Below are 17,347 nucleotides of genomic sequence, written 5' to 3' on the forward strand. Positions count from 1 at the left end.
TGATAAGAACGTAAACCATCATTTCATATCCTTTGTTTATTTTATGTACTGTATTTTTGAGCACCGAGGGAGTCTGCGGCCGTATCGACAAGTACATCGATGGCTTTACTGTAGAAGAACCCGGCGATATAAGAGAAAAATTTGAACGGCGAATCCCGACCTTAGGGACGTCATGTACCGTCGGACAGCTCATCTCAAGGTACTTTCGTGCCACATTCTTACCTAGGGACGAGTGTTGAGAGAGGCTGGTCCAAGCAAGACCTAAGGAAGCTCTTTAGGTCTTGGGTCCCTGGCTAGAAGACGGCAGGTTTAATTGTGGATTGTATTATTCACAGACTATCGTTGTTGTACACACAAATAAACGGATACGCGTCGCACTTTATTGTGAAGGAATATACAGCCTGTATACGCAGGGTCGTGTGTATAAGAGACCTTTTATCTCAGTGGTTACACGGTCTCTGGAGTTAATGTCTAATTCAGTATACCTTAGGAATAAATAAACCCAAGGAGAATTATGATACGGAAGAGCATCTGCCTCGACCACTATTCGAACCTGGGCCTGTGATTCAGACACTGTTGACTTGGACCATCGGGTATCGACATAGTTCCCCGTTGGTGTAAGTTATTCCCAAGGTAGAGTGAAGTCAGCATGAAGTGATATTTGTGTTTTAATATTTGTGAGTCAAAAAAAGTCACGCGTGTCTACGTGACAGAAATCCATAATTAGCCAAGTGTCACAAACGTACCAGTCAGCTGTCATGTTGGAGGTGGGCTGACCTCGATTATAAGTACAGAACCTGAATTTGACGAGAATGTGTATAGCAGAGTCGATATAAACTTATATAGTCAAGGTCTACTGTTTTATAGTTGTGTTTAAACCAAAGGCCCACGTTCGAATCCGGGCCGGGCAGATTCACCCATTAATTATAATTCCCCATGGATATCAATTATCCCCAAGGTAAAGTGAATTTGATATTATATTTGTGGCTTAACACTTGTCATTATATTATGTGTGTTTTGGAATAAAGCGCATACAATGTATAAACTTGTTCTTCGGAGTACATATGAGGAAAATTGAAATCTTGAATAAATTTATGGACATCTTTTATATTTTAATGGCCTTGCACGAACTCTTGCTTCATTGATTTTAGAATTCAAGAAATAATAATAATAATAATAATAATAATGTGTCATTATTATTATTAACTGTTGTCTTTTTGTATTATTATTTGATTTGCTCTTATTTATTTGTGTGTTTCATTCTGTCTTTACTCTTTAGAAAGATTTTGTCGGGTAAAACCTTTTTTTGAAGAAAGTATGGCCAGGGGAGTGGAAGCGGCAGTTCCTAACAGGCAGGATTGTTCTATTGTGCGACTGGTGGGTCTCCATTTCAAAGAGAAATATTTCAAGGAGCGAACAAAAGTTCTATTTTTTGAAGTCTTACCAAAAGCTGATTTCTCTCTCTCTCTCTCTCTCTCTCTCTCTCTCTCTCTCTGCTGTGTTCTGTATATATGTATGATATAAATATCAATATATATATTTATTTATATAATACATGTATGTATATATATATATATATATATATATATATATATATATATATATATATATTATATTATATATATATATATATATATATATATATATATATATATATATATATATATATATATATATATATATATATATATATATATATATATATATATATATTCCCTCTTGTACTATATGCTGGATGCTTCACTGAACGGCACAAAGAGAGAGAGGGAATGCATGTTGAAATTGTCGTAAGAAAGAGGCGTAAATAAAATTCCCAAATGAGATTGTCAAGTTTTAGAGAGAGTGAGAGCACTGAGGAGTTCAGAGCGATTTCATAACCCGTTTTGATGGCGTAAGGATTACCTCGTCGAGGTCGTCCTGTTTTTTATAGTGTGAATTTGATGGAGTACTGAACTTTCACGGATATTTTCTCCACTCTTTCTATACCCTAGCTGTGGCACACAATTGACAACTAGGCAGCTAATTCACTGCTTAGGGTAACGGAGGTATCCTAGATTTTTGTAGAAAGCGTCTATTGTATTACCTCCTTGTCCTTTTTTGGTTTCATACGTTTAGTAAACTCGATGTACCAGCATTGAGAAGAGAGAGAGAGAGAGAGAGAGAGAGAGAGAGAGAGAGAGAGAGAGAGAGTATACCCTTCGATCAGTTAACTCCAGAGGTTATGGATCACCTCTTCGAGGATCTTGGAATCTTGTTTGTCGCAGTTATTAAAAGTAAGGATGTAAGTCCTGACTTTGGGATTGAATACGAAGTACCAGGTCCTATTAAAATTGCACTTTGCAGTGGGGTCATTTGAATGACCGATGTCAGCATCCTGGCTCATCCGGCAGGATATCCAGGAACTTGTCTAACTTGTTTAAATGTTTGCGGGTCAAATCGTGGTGGTTGAAAAGCAGCAAAGTAGAAATTTCCGTAGGTCAGAGGCCGGTAGTACAAATGACGAGGCGCGAGAGATCGCTGTTATTTTATGATGTGGAGTAGGTTGGGGCAAAGAGCGGCTGACACCAATTCTGGCATTGTGGGGGAATTATTGGGAAAAAGTTTCAAGCGTTAATGGGTGTACCGTTAGATTAGCTGCCAAGGGCTCTTCGTTTTGTAGATGTTTAACATTTTTGTGTTTGTGCCTACGGTGAATTCTGCTTGCTTTAGTTTCGCTGTTTTCAGCCTAGAACAATAGGAAAGGCCATGGAAGTTTCCAGTCTTTTATTTACACACACATACAGTATATATATGTATATATATTTAATATTTATTAATTTTTGAAGATACGGAGAACGTTCTCATTTTGTTCTGGCTGTAATTGAGTGGAGATGCTACTTCGGTGAGCAATAGGTCCATCAGCGTCACCCTTATACGTACTGGTAGTGTTGACCGTGCATTCTGCTTGTGGCAGTGCTATGGTTCTGTCAATATGGCGACCATGTTAGATCGTCAGAGGTGGTGATTCGCCTTAACCTCGGGCTTCATTGCATTGCGTTTTGTTGTGGATCAAGATCTCTGAGTATATTCCTGTGAATGAACTAATCAGTTTTGTCGAAATCCTTGGCGAAATCAAGAAAAGTAGCTTGCGTTTTTCTGCCCTATTCTGGGATTTTGATCAGTTGTTTTATTGATCAGCCGCGATACCACACATCTCTCCTGAATAAACCCATATTTGTTAGTTGGGGGATATCATTATTAGTTAAATATTTTACATTAGCTTTCTCAAAGACGCCAATGAGATGGGCATGTACGTTTTTTTAAGGCATCTTTTACTATTGGCTTAAAGTGTGGGGGCAAGAAATTGCATGTTTGAAGATTTAGTGATGTTATTTTTGCTAATATTGTAGTTACAGACGTAGAGATAGATCTTTTACACTTTTTTGTTCAGCGTTTTCAGCAACGTTGATGGTAAGTTGTCGCGTTGTCAGGTCCCGCTGCTGACTTAATTCTAAGAGTTTCCATTTCATTTTTGACAGTTTCTTCAATGATATTAGTAGCTGGCTGTATCGAGAGGCCCTTGCCTGTCGCTCAAATTAAGGAATGCAACCGGATTGTGTATCGCATACCTCGGATCCGGACCAGCGCCATTTGCCCTTGTTGTTGTAATCGTGCTTTCCAATTTGGTTTTGAGTTGAGAGAATTTATTGGTCTTCGTTCGATCTTCAGGATTTCTTTGAAGGGCACAACATGAGTTTAGCGGTATCGATCGTGGAATTTTCCATTTATTCTGTCTTTGTCGAAATGAGAGCGCCGGTTTCTTTGTATTGTGGCCAGAATTTGTGTAAGAGTGGTTTGACGACAGGAAGAGCATTATTTCCACCCAGTATGCCGTGCGGCGATTGAAAGCTAACAACTGCCGACGTTGAGGGCGAGCCGTTCCGAGTGGAGTTAAAAGTGCTGATAACCGAACATTTTATGCAGTAAAATAGATAATTACGTAGTGATCAGGTAGCACCCAGGTTTGCTTTTAAATAATGCATACCAATTATGATCAGCTGTGAATATGACATGAGCATTCTCCTCTCTTGACGGCCTAGGTTTAGCTCCAAATGTTATTTTTTGTGTAAGGTTATGTAAGCATATTGATCAGGCTGTTCAGCATTTTTTATAAGAGAGAGAGAGAGAGAGAGAGAGAGAGAGAGAGCTAATGGATTAGGGTAATTGTGTAAGGCTGGAATAAGTATGGAATTTTCTTAGTAAAACTATAGCAAGGAATAAAACGGGCAAACTTTCCGAGCACGAAATTGTCAAATTATTTCCTGTTGCAGTTTGTTGCAAACTTTATTTATCTTGAAAATGATGCGACAAGTTTCTCATTTTTTCCTCAAATGGCATTAACCATAAGCGAATGTTATGTATTTTCACATTCACGTCAGACAGTTAATAAATTAGATAATGTAGCTCTATACAAACTTACATTTAGGTTAAGAAAATGTTTTCAAGACAACATTCGAAGTAGACTTCTTAGATTTTCTATACATCCCAACGTTAACATTATTGTAGATATGACAGCTGACTTCCATTCTCTTGAGCTAAGTTCACATAGAGATGACTTGCATCCTCAATCTGTAATCCTGAGACCAGTTGTCTTGGCAACAATTCAACCACTTGAGTTGCCGAAAAACATTGTAATTAAGGAAAGGTCTTTGACTGAGAAGAACTTTGGCTGGGGAGAATATGTTATGTATGAATGTAAGTGTTAGAACCCTAATGCTCTAACCAGGTTAAAGGGGTCACAAATTAACTTACACACACATCAGAATTTAGATGGTTACAATAAAGGTATCCAAGGTTTTCGTGTTATTAACAGGAAATCATTCTTTACAAAGGAGAGAGAGAGAGAGAGAGAGAGAGAGAGAGAGAGAGAGAGAGAGAGAGAGAGAGAGAGAGAGAGAGAGAGAGAGAGGTGGGGCTATAGGTTTTAGCACTTTCCTAAACTGTATATTGAATTACTGACGGCAGAGATGGGGCCTTTATATATATATATATATATATATATATATATATATATATATATATATATATATATATATATATATATATATATATATATATATATATATGTGTGTGTGTGTGTGTGTGTATGTATGTATGTATGTATGTATGTATGTATGTATGTATGTATGTATGTATGTATATATACTGCTATGTATGTATGTGTTTGTGTATGCGTGTGAGAGAGTGAGTGATAGTGAGGCGTTGGCGTAGTCTTACATTTTGCAAAATCCCTCAGGTCGTATCACTGGCGGCACGGTTATTAAAGTCCAGAAAACCAATTAGGGTAGGGTTTGAAAATAAGATTTCCCTCTGTTGATAGATCTCGCCTATTTCGGACGTCGATTTTAAAGTGTAATTAAGGGGCACTGCTGTTCTGCAGAGGATGCATTCATCCAAAATTCAGTTCTCTGAACGGATTCCTTTAAAACTTAATTTACGGCCAACCTTTTCTGTTTTTCTTTTTATTCTACCTATTCAATGTAGATTTTTCCAGTGGAATGATTTAGTTATTTTGGAAGTGACGATGATGACAGGTTATCAACTTGTTTAAACTGGATTGATTTTGTGGGTGTAGTCGCTTACTTACGCTGCTTGCATGTTTATTTATGTGCGTAATGCATTTTTTTATTTGTTTATTATTTCATGCATCAAATTTTCTTTTGTATGTTAAGTGTCAAGTCTCTCGGTGTTTACATACGCTTAAAACTTGAAGCGGGAAAGAGGATATTCTTCATATCATTCATATTATAATTTGGGAAGTATTTCAGTGGAAGCCTCATCAAAAGGGGACCTGATAGAAATCGAAAAAAGATTTGTCCATTTTCTGGTCGTTCTTCCTGAGATATGGTGCAAGCAAACATTACATTATAGACACACACACACATACTGTATATATGTGTGTGTGAATGAGTTTTTTTTTATCACATCACCGTGATTTATATACAGGCATTAAACTGCAAATGTCGTTTAACATCCAGTTCGCTCTACCTCGTGAGTTCTCGTGTTCTCGGGTTCGAACCCGTGAGGCGAAGAACTTCTTATCAACTATAATATTTCCCTTTCGGTATACATACATATACATACAGTATATTATTTCCGAGGTGGAGCGAATTGGATATTAAACGACATTGGTAACTTAATGCTTGTATATAAATCACGGTGATATAATAAAAAAATTCATTCATATATATATATATATATATATATATATATATATATATATATATATATATACATAGTATATACATATATATATATATATAATATATATATATATATATATATATATATATATATATATATATATATATATATATATATATACATATATAGCCAAGAAGAAATTGCAACAAATGAGTGAAAGTTCTTTAGCCTTAACAGCAAGGTATTCTCAAGCAATTAGAATGCCTTAGAGTATAGACGATAGATTTTTCACTCCTTTGTTTCACTTTCCTTTGTGGCCACATACTCTTTTTATATATTATATAACAGCTTAATTCAAGTAATAGTTATATATATATAAATACGTACATATATACACACACATACATACATACGTAAATGTATATACGAACATATACAATAAGAAAATTCTATTCAGGTGCTCCAACCAGGTTTTATCTGCCAGGATAGAAATAATGGACTTTTTGGTTGAATTCCGTCGAACCTTTCATACTTCAGGGCGATATAACTCACATCAAGAATTGAATAGGACTGAACGAGAGCCAAGAAAGTTTCTTTAATTCCTGGGTATGAGAGACCGGGAAAGGAAGTCAGAGAAAGTATACATGTGGAAAACTAAATCGGTTTAATCTTTGAAGTGTACTGGGCTGTTAGTGCAAAGTTGATCACCGCACACACCAGATATATATATATATATATATATATATATATATATATATATATATATATATATATATATATATATATATATATATATATATATATATATGTGTGTATTTGTGTATATATATATGTTTGTGTTTGTGTGTGTGTGATTTCAAATCACGAGAAAGGTAAAAAAGTGATGATTATACGAAGAAAGTTACAGCCACGACGGAAAAGTGAAACAATTGAGATGCTAAGTACTTTCGTCTTATTACCAAGACATGGTCACTCCATGTCTTGGTAATAAGAGAAAAGTGTTTAGCATCTCAATTGTTTCACTTTTCCTTCGTGGCTGTAACTTTGCTCATATATTACATATGAGTGTGTGTATGTATGTATGTGTGCGAGCGTGTATATATTCCTTTATTCGGTTCCCTATGACAAGGGGTTGTCTTCAGAGATAATACACTCCTGAAAAATCGGGGCATAGTGAATTTTTGCGAGAAACAGGCCTAAATCCTATTCTCCCTTTTGGGATTCATCTTGGAGTGTCTCGCTCTTTAGACGAGACTGATAACGACTGCACCTTGTATTATTATGTTTGTGTATATATGTTCATTTCATAACCATACTTGGAAAAGAGAAAATGCTTAGGAAAAGTGGTTGTAATACTGTGGGCAGGTTGATGGTTATAATGCTGAGAACCTCACTTGGAGCTTAAACAGAGTAATGCAAGAGTAATGAAAATTGCGGAAAATTTCTGTTGAAGAAGTAGAGGGTCAGTTACAACGAAGGATGGAAGGATGGAAGGAGTTTTGATGGTAAGGTACTCTATCGGAATGCGAGTGTAACTGAGTGGCTGACCAGGATGAGTAAGGTGTATAAAGATGAAAATTCTAATGATTTAAAGGGTATATCAATTTGTTGATATACTAAAGAATTGCACGAGAGAGAGAGGATTAACTGAGGAAAGTAAGACAAAGAACATAATTCTTGGATGGGCAGATCTTCTAGGATTAAGACAAAAGAGATAATGGTTTGGGTACTGGTTCAAGTGTTTGAGAAACAGTAATGCGTGATGTTTTGAGTCTAGGAGATAACTGATGCGCAAGAGGTGCTAAAGACAGCTTGTAATAAACCTGTCTGTACAAGAGTGGTATTAGACTATTGACGGTGTATGTCCTTGAGGGTGGGTATTGGTGACATCTCAAGTTTTCTAGATGTAAAGAGATACTGAAATTATGGAGCTGAAAGGGTGAGGGTTGCTTTTATGATTCTATTTTGTTTTCAAGGAGAGAGAGAGAGAGAGAGAGAGTCTTCCTGCGTGTTCGTATTTTGCATATTGCGCGTTGTAAAAGGTAACGCTTGATGATAATGAAGAAAGCTATTCCCATTTTTTACGACGAATAGTTACTTGTGAATATCCCAGCTCAGTTTCGCAATATCTTTGCACATGGCTCGTATGATGTTAAAACTGCCACTTATACTCTAAATCGATTTTTACGGCGATAATTACTATTGTTGTTGTCGTATCTCTTCGATGTGCCATCTCTTTTTTGTGAAATTTATTCAGTATCGAAAACGTGGTGGAGCTTAGAGTAATGATCATGCACCAATTATCCTGTATTTGCTAAAAAAAAAACTGAAACATTCACATTATCTTTTTTTATCGTTGATATTATTTCCTTGTTTTCTCTTGGTCTTCGTAATGATTTTTGCCAACCTTCGTATTTCATCCATCCCTTTAATATCCCGCATTTTTTCCCGAAATGGGAAGCCAACGGAGCGGCTAAAGCTAATCGGTATAATTTGAGCGCTTCCTTGTTGGAGGGAGATTGGGGTGTTTTGAGGAGAGGGAGGGAAAGCCAGAGGGAGGGGCTGTAGGAGGAGGAGGAATTTTCCTCCTAAATGAAATCAGGAAATGAGGTAGAACCATTAGTTAGGAGGAACGGAGGCCATGATGGCCTCATTCGACGGAAAAGTGCTCTGAGATAAACGTGAAGTTGATGAGAAATTGTATTGCGAGAAATGTTAAGAGCACATTTTTTTTATTCTGTCTTTTATTCTAGATTATAGGAACATGATTATATCCAGTATATTACTTTAAAAGTGCTTTTGCAATTGAGGCTTTTCATTCTAGTTTTAATATTAAATGAGGTTACTTACTTGTCATGTCAAGTATCATGCTATCACTGCCACTTTCCGTATTCTGTTGTAACCGATTGGTAACAAATTCCTCTAATTTTGACAGTTGTGCCTCCTTCACAGTTAACTGTTGTCACATGTGTCGGCGCGCCTAAACATCAAAAGACCGATGACAAAGATGTGAACACGTTTATTTCCGTCAACAGGTCATGCGTCACCTCTTTTTTGACCTGAGTAATTGGGTCATCCAGAATCTCTTGGTAACTTAGTAATGCAGAAGTGCTGAAAATGACCCGATCTTTCGTTCATGTTGGAGTCCTCTACTTTTAACGATCTCTCTCTCTCTCCCTCTCTCTCTCATTAAAGTCTGGTGTTCAGCAAGTATAAAGAGGAGTGACTTGAAACGTTCTTAACTTCTCTAGTTAGTTATAAATTTTCCAAGGTCTATGATCTGTAAACACTTGTAAACATAATGTGGTTAAAAACATTATAAGCATTTTATGCCTTTCATTTGAAATAATCTCCATTAGGATATTAAAATCAAAGCCTTCTTTGAAGTTTCCTCAACTTCTCAAGCTGAGTTTCAGATCTTTTAGAAGCTATGAGCCTTTAAAATTTGATAAAAGTAAAGACTCCTATATTATTGTAACCTTTCTTTTATCCTCATTTAAATTATTTAACAGGTAAAGATCCATTTACTATATACTTTTAATATTAAGGGTCCTAAATGAAAATAAATTTGGGCTTAAATAATATTTCTTACAGTCCAAAAAAGACCTCCGTAGGCTTTAAAGCTGCAGAATATTTAAGGCTTATGATGTCCCCCTATTCCCCTATTTTCATACCGGCGAGCCTCCTCCAATGGCCTTTGCACAGAACACCAAGTCGAAAATAGAAATGTTTCATCAGCGAGATTCGGGTAGGTCTCCCTGCGGCGATGGCAGTTGTTTCGACACTAGTAAATATCGCGGAAAATAGATTGTTGTTGTGGGGCGATTAGTTTTTAAACCCTGGTGATGATCGAGATTGAAAATACTTCCCGCTAGCTATTCGTTTTAAAGCTATTAGGTAGGTATCCAGGTGGAGAGAGAGAGAGAGAGAGAGAGAGAGAGAGAGAGAGAGAGAGAGGTGGGCGCTTATTTAATGTAACAACTTCATATACTCGTAATTCCGGAAAGGAAGCCCAGCCCCTGCGACGTGAATAATATAGAGATGCATAGAAAAGTAGAGAGAGAGAGAGAGAGCGCATTGCGTAGCGTAATTACAACTATGTAACGTTGAATCCGGGCGTCATGCAGACCCATCATTCATCCTCTTTAAGTCCAGCCAGCTCGCTTCGGGGCTCGGGGCTGATAGTAGACAGACGGTGCATGATGTAACCGACGGATTTTCCGTTGAAATGGAAACGACACGGAATTTCGATTCCGTTTTTTCTTCCGTTGAAGAAGAACTTTGGGAGCACGCAGACCGTTTTTTTCCGTTTTGATTTTAATGTCATTTCAAAGTTCTGTATTATCTCTTGTTTTTATCTTTTCCGTCGTATACTGCTTTGCGAGAGAATCATACAATTTGAAATTATGTAGTTTATTATGTCTCTAGATTTTTTTTTACTCGGAATTATGTCAAAGGTTTTGATGATTAAAAATTTTAAAACATCCGCAAATAAAGAGGGGAAAATATTGCAACAAGAGCCTGGTGTGATACTGAAGTTTTGGGGTTCTTTTCTCTTGGGGGAAAAATGCTGAATTTTAAAGTGCTGAAGCTGCTAGTCGTATTGATCTGTTGTGTATTTACAGGGGATTAGTGGTGTTCCGTGCCATCTTTTTTTTTATTTTTTTTATTTTTGTTAACTATGTAACAACATTTCAAGTATTTGCTATTTATATGATTCTCAAGCTTTTTATAACTTTAATATTGATATTTTGTTATATATACCTAGTTCAGAGTGATAGGGGATGAAATATTTCCCAGGAAAAAAATAAATCCATTAAAGATGCTAGCTGGCGTCTCCGCCATAAGGCTGTCCCGCATCTTCAGAAGTGAAGGACTGGGGTCATAGTGGAAGCAAAGTATTTCCAGTGTCAGAGAGAAGGGGATGGCAGACTATTCTGGGAATTTCGATAAAGTCGTAAATTTCTACACACTAAAATGTTTCATGAGGTGCTGAGTACCGACGATGGGCAAGCATACTAACAGCGTCAGTAACTACAACGGCAAACACACCTGTGAGTAAATTTTTTGACAGACTGAATGCATGGTAAAAAGATTTCTAGGGATGTAAAATGAATGATGTCTTGCTTTCCTTTGAAAGAGCAAACTGCAGTACTGGGGAGTGGGGAGAATGTAGTGATAAAAGTACCCAGCTACAGTTCAGCTTAAGACTCCATTATTTGATTTCCTAACTATGTCACGTTTGCTACAGCATAGACTTCAAGAGACGTCAGAACGGTGGTTCTAATTTGTTAAATTATAAATACTGTCACCAGTGAATTTCCAGAAATTGAAAATTGCCATATATTCGTACATGATTATCAAATAGTTGTTTTCACACAGTTAAAACCTTCTTTTTGTTTTCACTCAGTTTAAAAAAAATATTTTTTAATCAAGTGTCGTAAAGTAACTCGTCACAAGAATCAAACTCAACTAGCCATTAAAGTGTATTTTTAATTGCCAATTTGATTGTGTGAGTTATACCCATTTTCTTTTTCATTTTATCGCTATGAAATTTAGAAAGTTTGTAAATACATAGCAAAGGTGCCTTGATTTGTCAGGTTTAAAGGGAAGAAGTGTGTGGTTATGTTTATATGGTCTTCCCTTTTAGTGCTATTATTATTTTTCTTTTTATAGATATATATATATATATATATATATATATATATATATATATATATATATATATATATATATATATATATATATATATATACATATATATATATTATTTTTTATTTATTTATTTATTTATTTATTTATTTATTTATTTATTTATTTATATGTGTATGTGTGCGCTAGGAGAGTTAAGTACTCATGAAACAGTTAAGTGAGTAGTTAGAGGGTGAAAAAAAACTTTTTTGTTATGAAAGAAGGTAAAAAAAAATTGGTAGAATATTATGTCTATGGAAATTTAAAATTTGTATAGATGGAGCTGTGAAAAAAGAAAAGTTTGAGAAACCACGGCTGCAGATGTTGAAACAGAGTTGCAGTATAAGAATAGGGGTTGTAAATGGTGTGTGGAATGTCTGACATTTCCGAAGATAGTTGTTTGTTGATGTGGGTAAAGGAAATGGAAGCAACTGAAGTGAAGCAAGGAAGATGTCAGTACAAGCAGAAGTTGGAATAGACGTCAGGATTATTATTATGCCATATCTCGTGTATGAAAATGAGGTATTGATCTGAATGCTAATGAGATAATAAATGAAAAAATCTGTTGAGATTTGATTGTGTAATATACTGTAGTAAAAGGGCTGAAAAGATGATATATAATGGGGTATGAAAAGGTAATGGAAAGGTTGACAGATGGTTATAAGGTGGATGTGTGTTTTGTGCTCTCTCTCTCTCTCTCTCTCTCTCTCTCTCTCTCTCTCTCTCTCTCTCTCTCTCCGGAGCTTCCCCAGTTACAGGACATGGCTTATTGAGGGCACACTTTTAATAAGAACATATGAATAGAGACCAAAAGGAATGAAGTGTTACTTCTTTCATGTCTGAAGCTGTGGATGTCCTCTGTCCTGGCTTGTCTTGACACGCAGAGTGTGACCTTTTACTTAGCTGCGTAATTGTTATTTTATACACTGCTTATTAATAATTAGTTGAAGGAAGAAACAGAAAACGTGCGCTCTTTCAGTTGCATGAGAACGGTAATTTTGCAGAAACATTCTTGTAAGGCTGCACCTTGATTGATTGATTGATTGATTTTGTTTGTAGGTGAGCGTCACAACATCGCAGGTTATTGACGGAGACCGTACATATGTGAAGCTTATTAGTATGAGTTTGATTTTCATCTTGGTATTGATGTGTGTTGTTCTCTTCTTTTCGCAGGGGCCGTAAGATGTTGATGTAACGTCGGGCGTGAAGCCGAGAGAGTGTGGTCACCCTCCTTCCCTCGTGGGCGTGGTTGTGGCGATGGCTGGAGCTGACAGTGGGGGTGTGGGTGGAGGGGGCCGGGTCATGGGTGGTGGGGGCCCCGGGGACGGAGGAGGTGGAGGAGGAGGAGGAGGGGGTATCAGGACACCGCCCACCACGCCCAAAAAAGTGGGCGGCAAAATGCTTGCTGTCAAGATTCTCATGTTGGATGACACTTACACACTCTTCCAGATACAGGTAAGTCAGTTGCTTCCCTTTTTTTTGCTTTTGCATTTTGCAGTTTGTCAAACTAATACGCAGTAAAGTTTGCCAGACCACAGAACATAGAGACATTTGCAAACGCTGATAGTTTTTTTTTTTTATTTCTTGATATAAGGAGATAGATGAGTGTATGTCAGGATACAATAACAAATATCAGCACAAAATGCAATAATATACCGAAACAACTAAGGTTTGTGTGTCACCTTGTTCATGTACTGTTAAAATATGCCGGCCTTATCTGAAATTATAAAAGCGTTGATGAGACAGACAGCTCGATAACAAATTCAACAGAATGGTCGAATGTGTAAACTCGGAATAATAAATGAGAAATGTGTATTCATGTTATCGTCCCTAGATCCCTCTCTCATCCACTCTCCCCTTCTCCCCCCCCTTCCACTCCCTCCTACTTTATTCACTCTTTCCGTGGTGTGCATTGCATGCTCTTGAATACGGCTCAGACCAATCATTTCTTGGAGGCTCACCTTCGCCTCCTTCTCATAAATTCCTTTTCATTACTTTCACTCTCAAGTTGCCGGCATCAGGGAACAGCTCTTCAGACATTTCAGGTTTAAGTCTGAAAATCGAAAATCGATGTTTTGAGGTCTCTTATCTTTTATCGCATTTCGGCCTCTTTTGTATTTATTATTTATTTTTTTATTTACATACATTTTTAGGTTTCAATAACTTTTTCTAATATTTTTTGTTTTTTGGTTGCCGTCGTGGAGAAATTCTTTCAAGGAGAAAAAAAAGTCTTTAAAGCTAAAAATGCGAAGCAGATTTTAATGTGTACGTGCATGTAGTACGTACGTTTAAGTATGAATGTGTGTGTTGTCTTTATACGTGGCTTATGTGTATGCATAAAACCGTTCATAGCTTGACCAGCTTGAGAGAGAGAGAGAGAGAGTCAGGAATGTCCCTAGAATATTTTATGCTCTCGATGTAGCATCTGCCTCTTATGACTCGATTATGAAGTCTCACCAGTACACTTGAAGGTTGCCAGCCATATCCAGATCTCGCCCAATCGGGGAAGAAAATTTTATTGAATATTATTGGTCTTAACGACCTGTTCAATCGAATCGGTGTTTTTCAGTAGTTGGTGATAGGTCTTTTGTGCTCAGAATCAGAATCCATCAACACCGGTCGTGTCCATGTAAGCTTCGTATTAGGGATAATGCAGAGTGCAAACTTGCATCGGCAGTCAGTCGGCGTGGGCGGTAACATACGAAGCAGCTGTGTGGCCTCTCTGCAGTCGGGCTTGTGGGTGACTAGGTCGGTTGAGGGGTTAAGTAATAGGGCAGTTTAAGGCTAGGCGTGATCTGCTTCTCGGTTAGGAACAGATGGGTGTGGGTGGGGACAATTTGACTTTTGCCAGAACAAACACAGCCTTGCCTTGTGTCTATATACATATATATATATATATATATATATATATATATATATATATATATATATATATATATATATATATATATATTATATATATATATGTATATATTATATATATATGTATATATATATATATATATATATATATATATATATATATATATATATATATATATATATATATATATACACGGTATGTATACATATTATATCTGTTGAAGGGTAGGTAACTGCATATGCACACTTAAATTGCCTTTATGGCATTTCCAAATTTAAGGCGGCACTTTCCACCTCAGATCTTGAAGGTCGTGAAATGATACAAAGTTCGCCTTGAAACGATTTCCTTGATTTTTGTGTCTGTTGCGGCAAGGTTTCGGACTGTTCCATTCATCATCAAGCTGGACAAAATGATATACATCATTTTGCGATAAAAACTAACTTTTAAGTAATGTAGTAGTTAAGACATTACAATTGGGTCATGAAATACCTGTTAAAACAAAAAGTTGTCGAACAGATGTCAAGGGTCAGGAAGGTCTAGTACCCATCCAAAGTGGGAGGGGTTTAGCTTAAAGGAATTGACGTAGATATCACGCACGCACGTGTATAATACAGATTATATTTCCAGATACACGTACGATATTTAAGTGAAAAGTAAAGAGTGAGCGCGTATGTACAGTATTTATTATCTAATTGTTTTATAGATCAGGTCTCAGCAACATGGAAGATTAACAGTTTCTTATCTTTTTTAATTTGAAAAAAGCTGCAAAAGTTGTTCATTCCTGCCTCTCCTGTTTTTAAATATGGACCTTATCAAGTGTTAGACAAATACCGATATAAATAAACGTGGCAGCTTTGTTCGGGCGATCCGTTTTGAACAGACTGCTGCGTTCACAAATAGTTCATGACAACCGAGTGGTACGGTAAGCTTCTTCTGATGTGACATTTTGTTGGATGGAGGTGACGCTTTTAGTGCTTTAGTTCGTAATTGGAGATTGGATGCCATTGTTGTTTCTCAGCCATGAGTGAACAGTAGATGTGATACATGTGGGTAGTGGTCGAGTGCATCAGGGAGCCTTTTATCTGTTAGCTATACTTGGTTGGGAATTATAACGCAAACAATAGGAAAAACATAACTTTCAGCTGATACGTTAGTAATTAAAGTTTGTTTCTTGAATTCATCTCAAGTCTAGGAGACAATTACGTCGCAAAATAATGTTCAAGCTCTATTTTGCTTATTGATAAAGACTGGGAAACCATTGAGTGCCTGCTGCCACAGTAAATTGTTTTTAGGAACCCTTGTCATATATAAGATGCTTTGTGCAAAATAATTCTTATGGGATGTAAAATTCTCTGCTCTGGGAAATAGAATTGTTTGCTTTAAATTTCGTAAAACTTTCGAAATTTATTATTCGGACTGTATGAAATACTGTTTCTACCTTGGCAATCCAGAATATTTGGACTATTGGCCATGGAGTAATATTTTTTGGGGGGTTTTTTTTTTTTTTGCGTCTTTGAATTCTTTGAAATCTTCATGATATTCTTAGGAGTGGTAGTAATAAATTGGTTGGATTCCAGACGTTCTTTTATTTTTGTACACTTTTTTTTTAAGAGGCTGAGACTTCTAGGGATTGTTTTGGTTTACGATGCACCGTGCATTTTTTTTTATTATTACTTTAAAACTCATTTAACTTTACACTTTCCATTTTTGTTAATGGGATTGATAAAAATCTGTGTAAAAGGTGTTTCCGATTCATATGTAATGCTTTAGGGGATTGGCGGTAACTATCATCTTGGTCTTTGGTAGTATGGTTGTCGCTGTTGCTTCCATCTTGATCACCAGCTCACAGCAGTGTTACATAAGGGATCAGTTCTCCTCCTCCTCCTAAGATACTGGAGAAATTTTGAAGTTGCACGACTTGTTATGGTGTTCTTCAGACCAATGACTAAGTACTCCAAGATAAACCGAGAGCTTCTGAATACACAAAAGTTAAAGCTAGAAACTTATTTTATTATCATTTCAGTAAAGTTTTCTTCTTAATGATTTTGATTCTTTAGGCAATCAACCGCCTTGAAATGCAGACCTGTACCGGATGGACAGAAAAAAAAAAATTGGAGTGTGACCTTGAAAGTGTTGCATGTAGGTCGCTTTTGTTTCCTACTAACTCTGAACCAGATCTGGTTTTGAACAGAAGTTCGCGGTTGTGTCAACTGGAGACACTCGTTTGCCACTATACTTTGCATAACATATTTGTGACAACGGCATGAATGGTTTTAGAGAAAACTATCGGAGTAAATGCTTTGAATCAGTATATTTGAAAGAGGTCATTTTCCAAAGAATTTCTGACATGAGTTTTCGGAAACTCGAGGTACAGCGAGCGAGTGAGGCATGGGGAAGGTGACGTATACTCTGGCACTGGGATTCTTGTCGTTTGATTTAATGTTTGTCATACTCGTTTCCGCCTCGCGTTCTCCTTCTCTCGCATTTCTAGTCTAGGAGTGCATCTGCTCCTGACGTTTAATGATGATGGATTGTCCGGAGAGATGAGTCCGCATCTGTATGCCGTTTAAAGTTAATGTGTTGGGAAATGCCATGGGTGTTGCCCTGCAG

General features: G+C 36.7%; 1 protein-coding gene across 4 annotated transcripts in view; it reads left to right on the forward strand.

Annotated features, from left to right (window-relative positions):
* Cdep (Chondrocyte-derived ezrin-like domain containing protein) overlaps positions 1–17,347 on the forward strand; it is an 804,710-nt gene that overhangs the window by 359,339 nt on the left and 428,024 nt on the right. For 3 of the 4 annotated variants that reach the window (XM_067085454.1, XM_067085456.1, XM_067085455.1), the window contains exon 1: positions 13,046–13,329. In XM_067085454.1, coding sequence (XP_066941555.1) covers positions 13,132–13,329 — 198 coding nt within the window. In that variant the 5' untranslated portion in view covers positions 13,046–13,131. Of the gene's footprint in view, positions 1–13,045; positions 13,330–17,347 lie in introns of those variants that run through there. The other variant, XM_067085457.1, reaches the window with a different exon arrangement.

Source organism: Macrobrachium rosenbergii, chromosome 42 (genome assembly GCF_040412425.1).
Source record: "Macrobrachium rosenbergii isolate ZJJX-2024 chromosome 42, ASM4041242v1, whole genome shotgun sequence".
NCBI lineage: Eukaryota > Metazoa > Arthropoda > Malacostraca > Decapoda > Palaemonidae > Macrobrachium > Macrobrachium rosenbergii.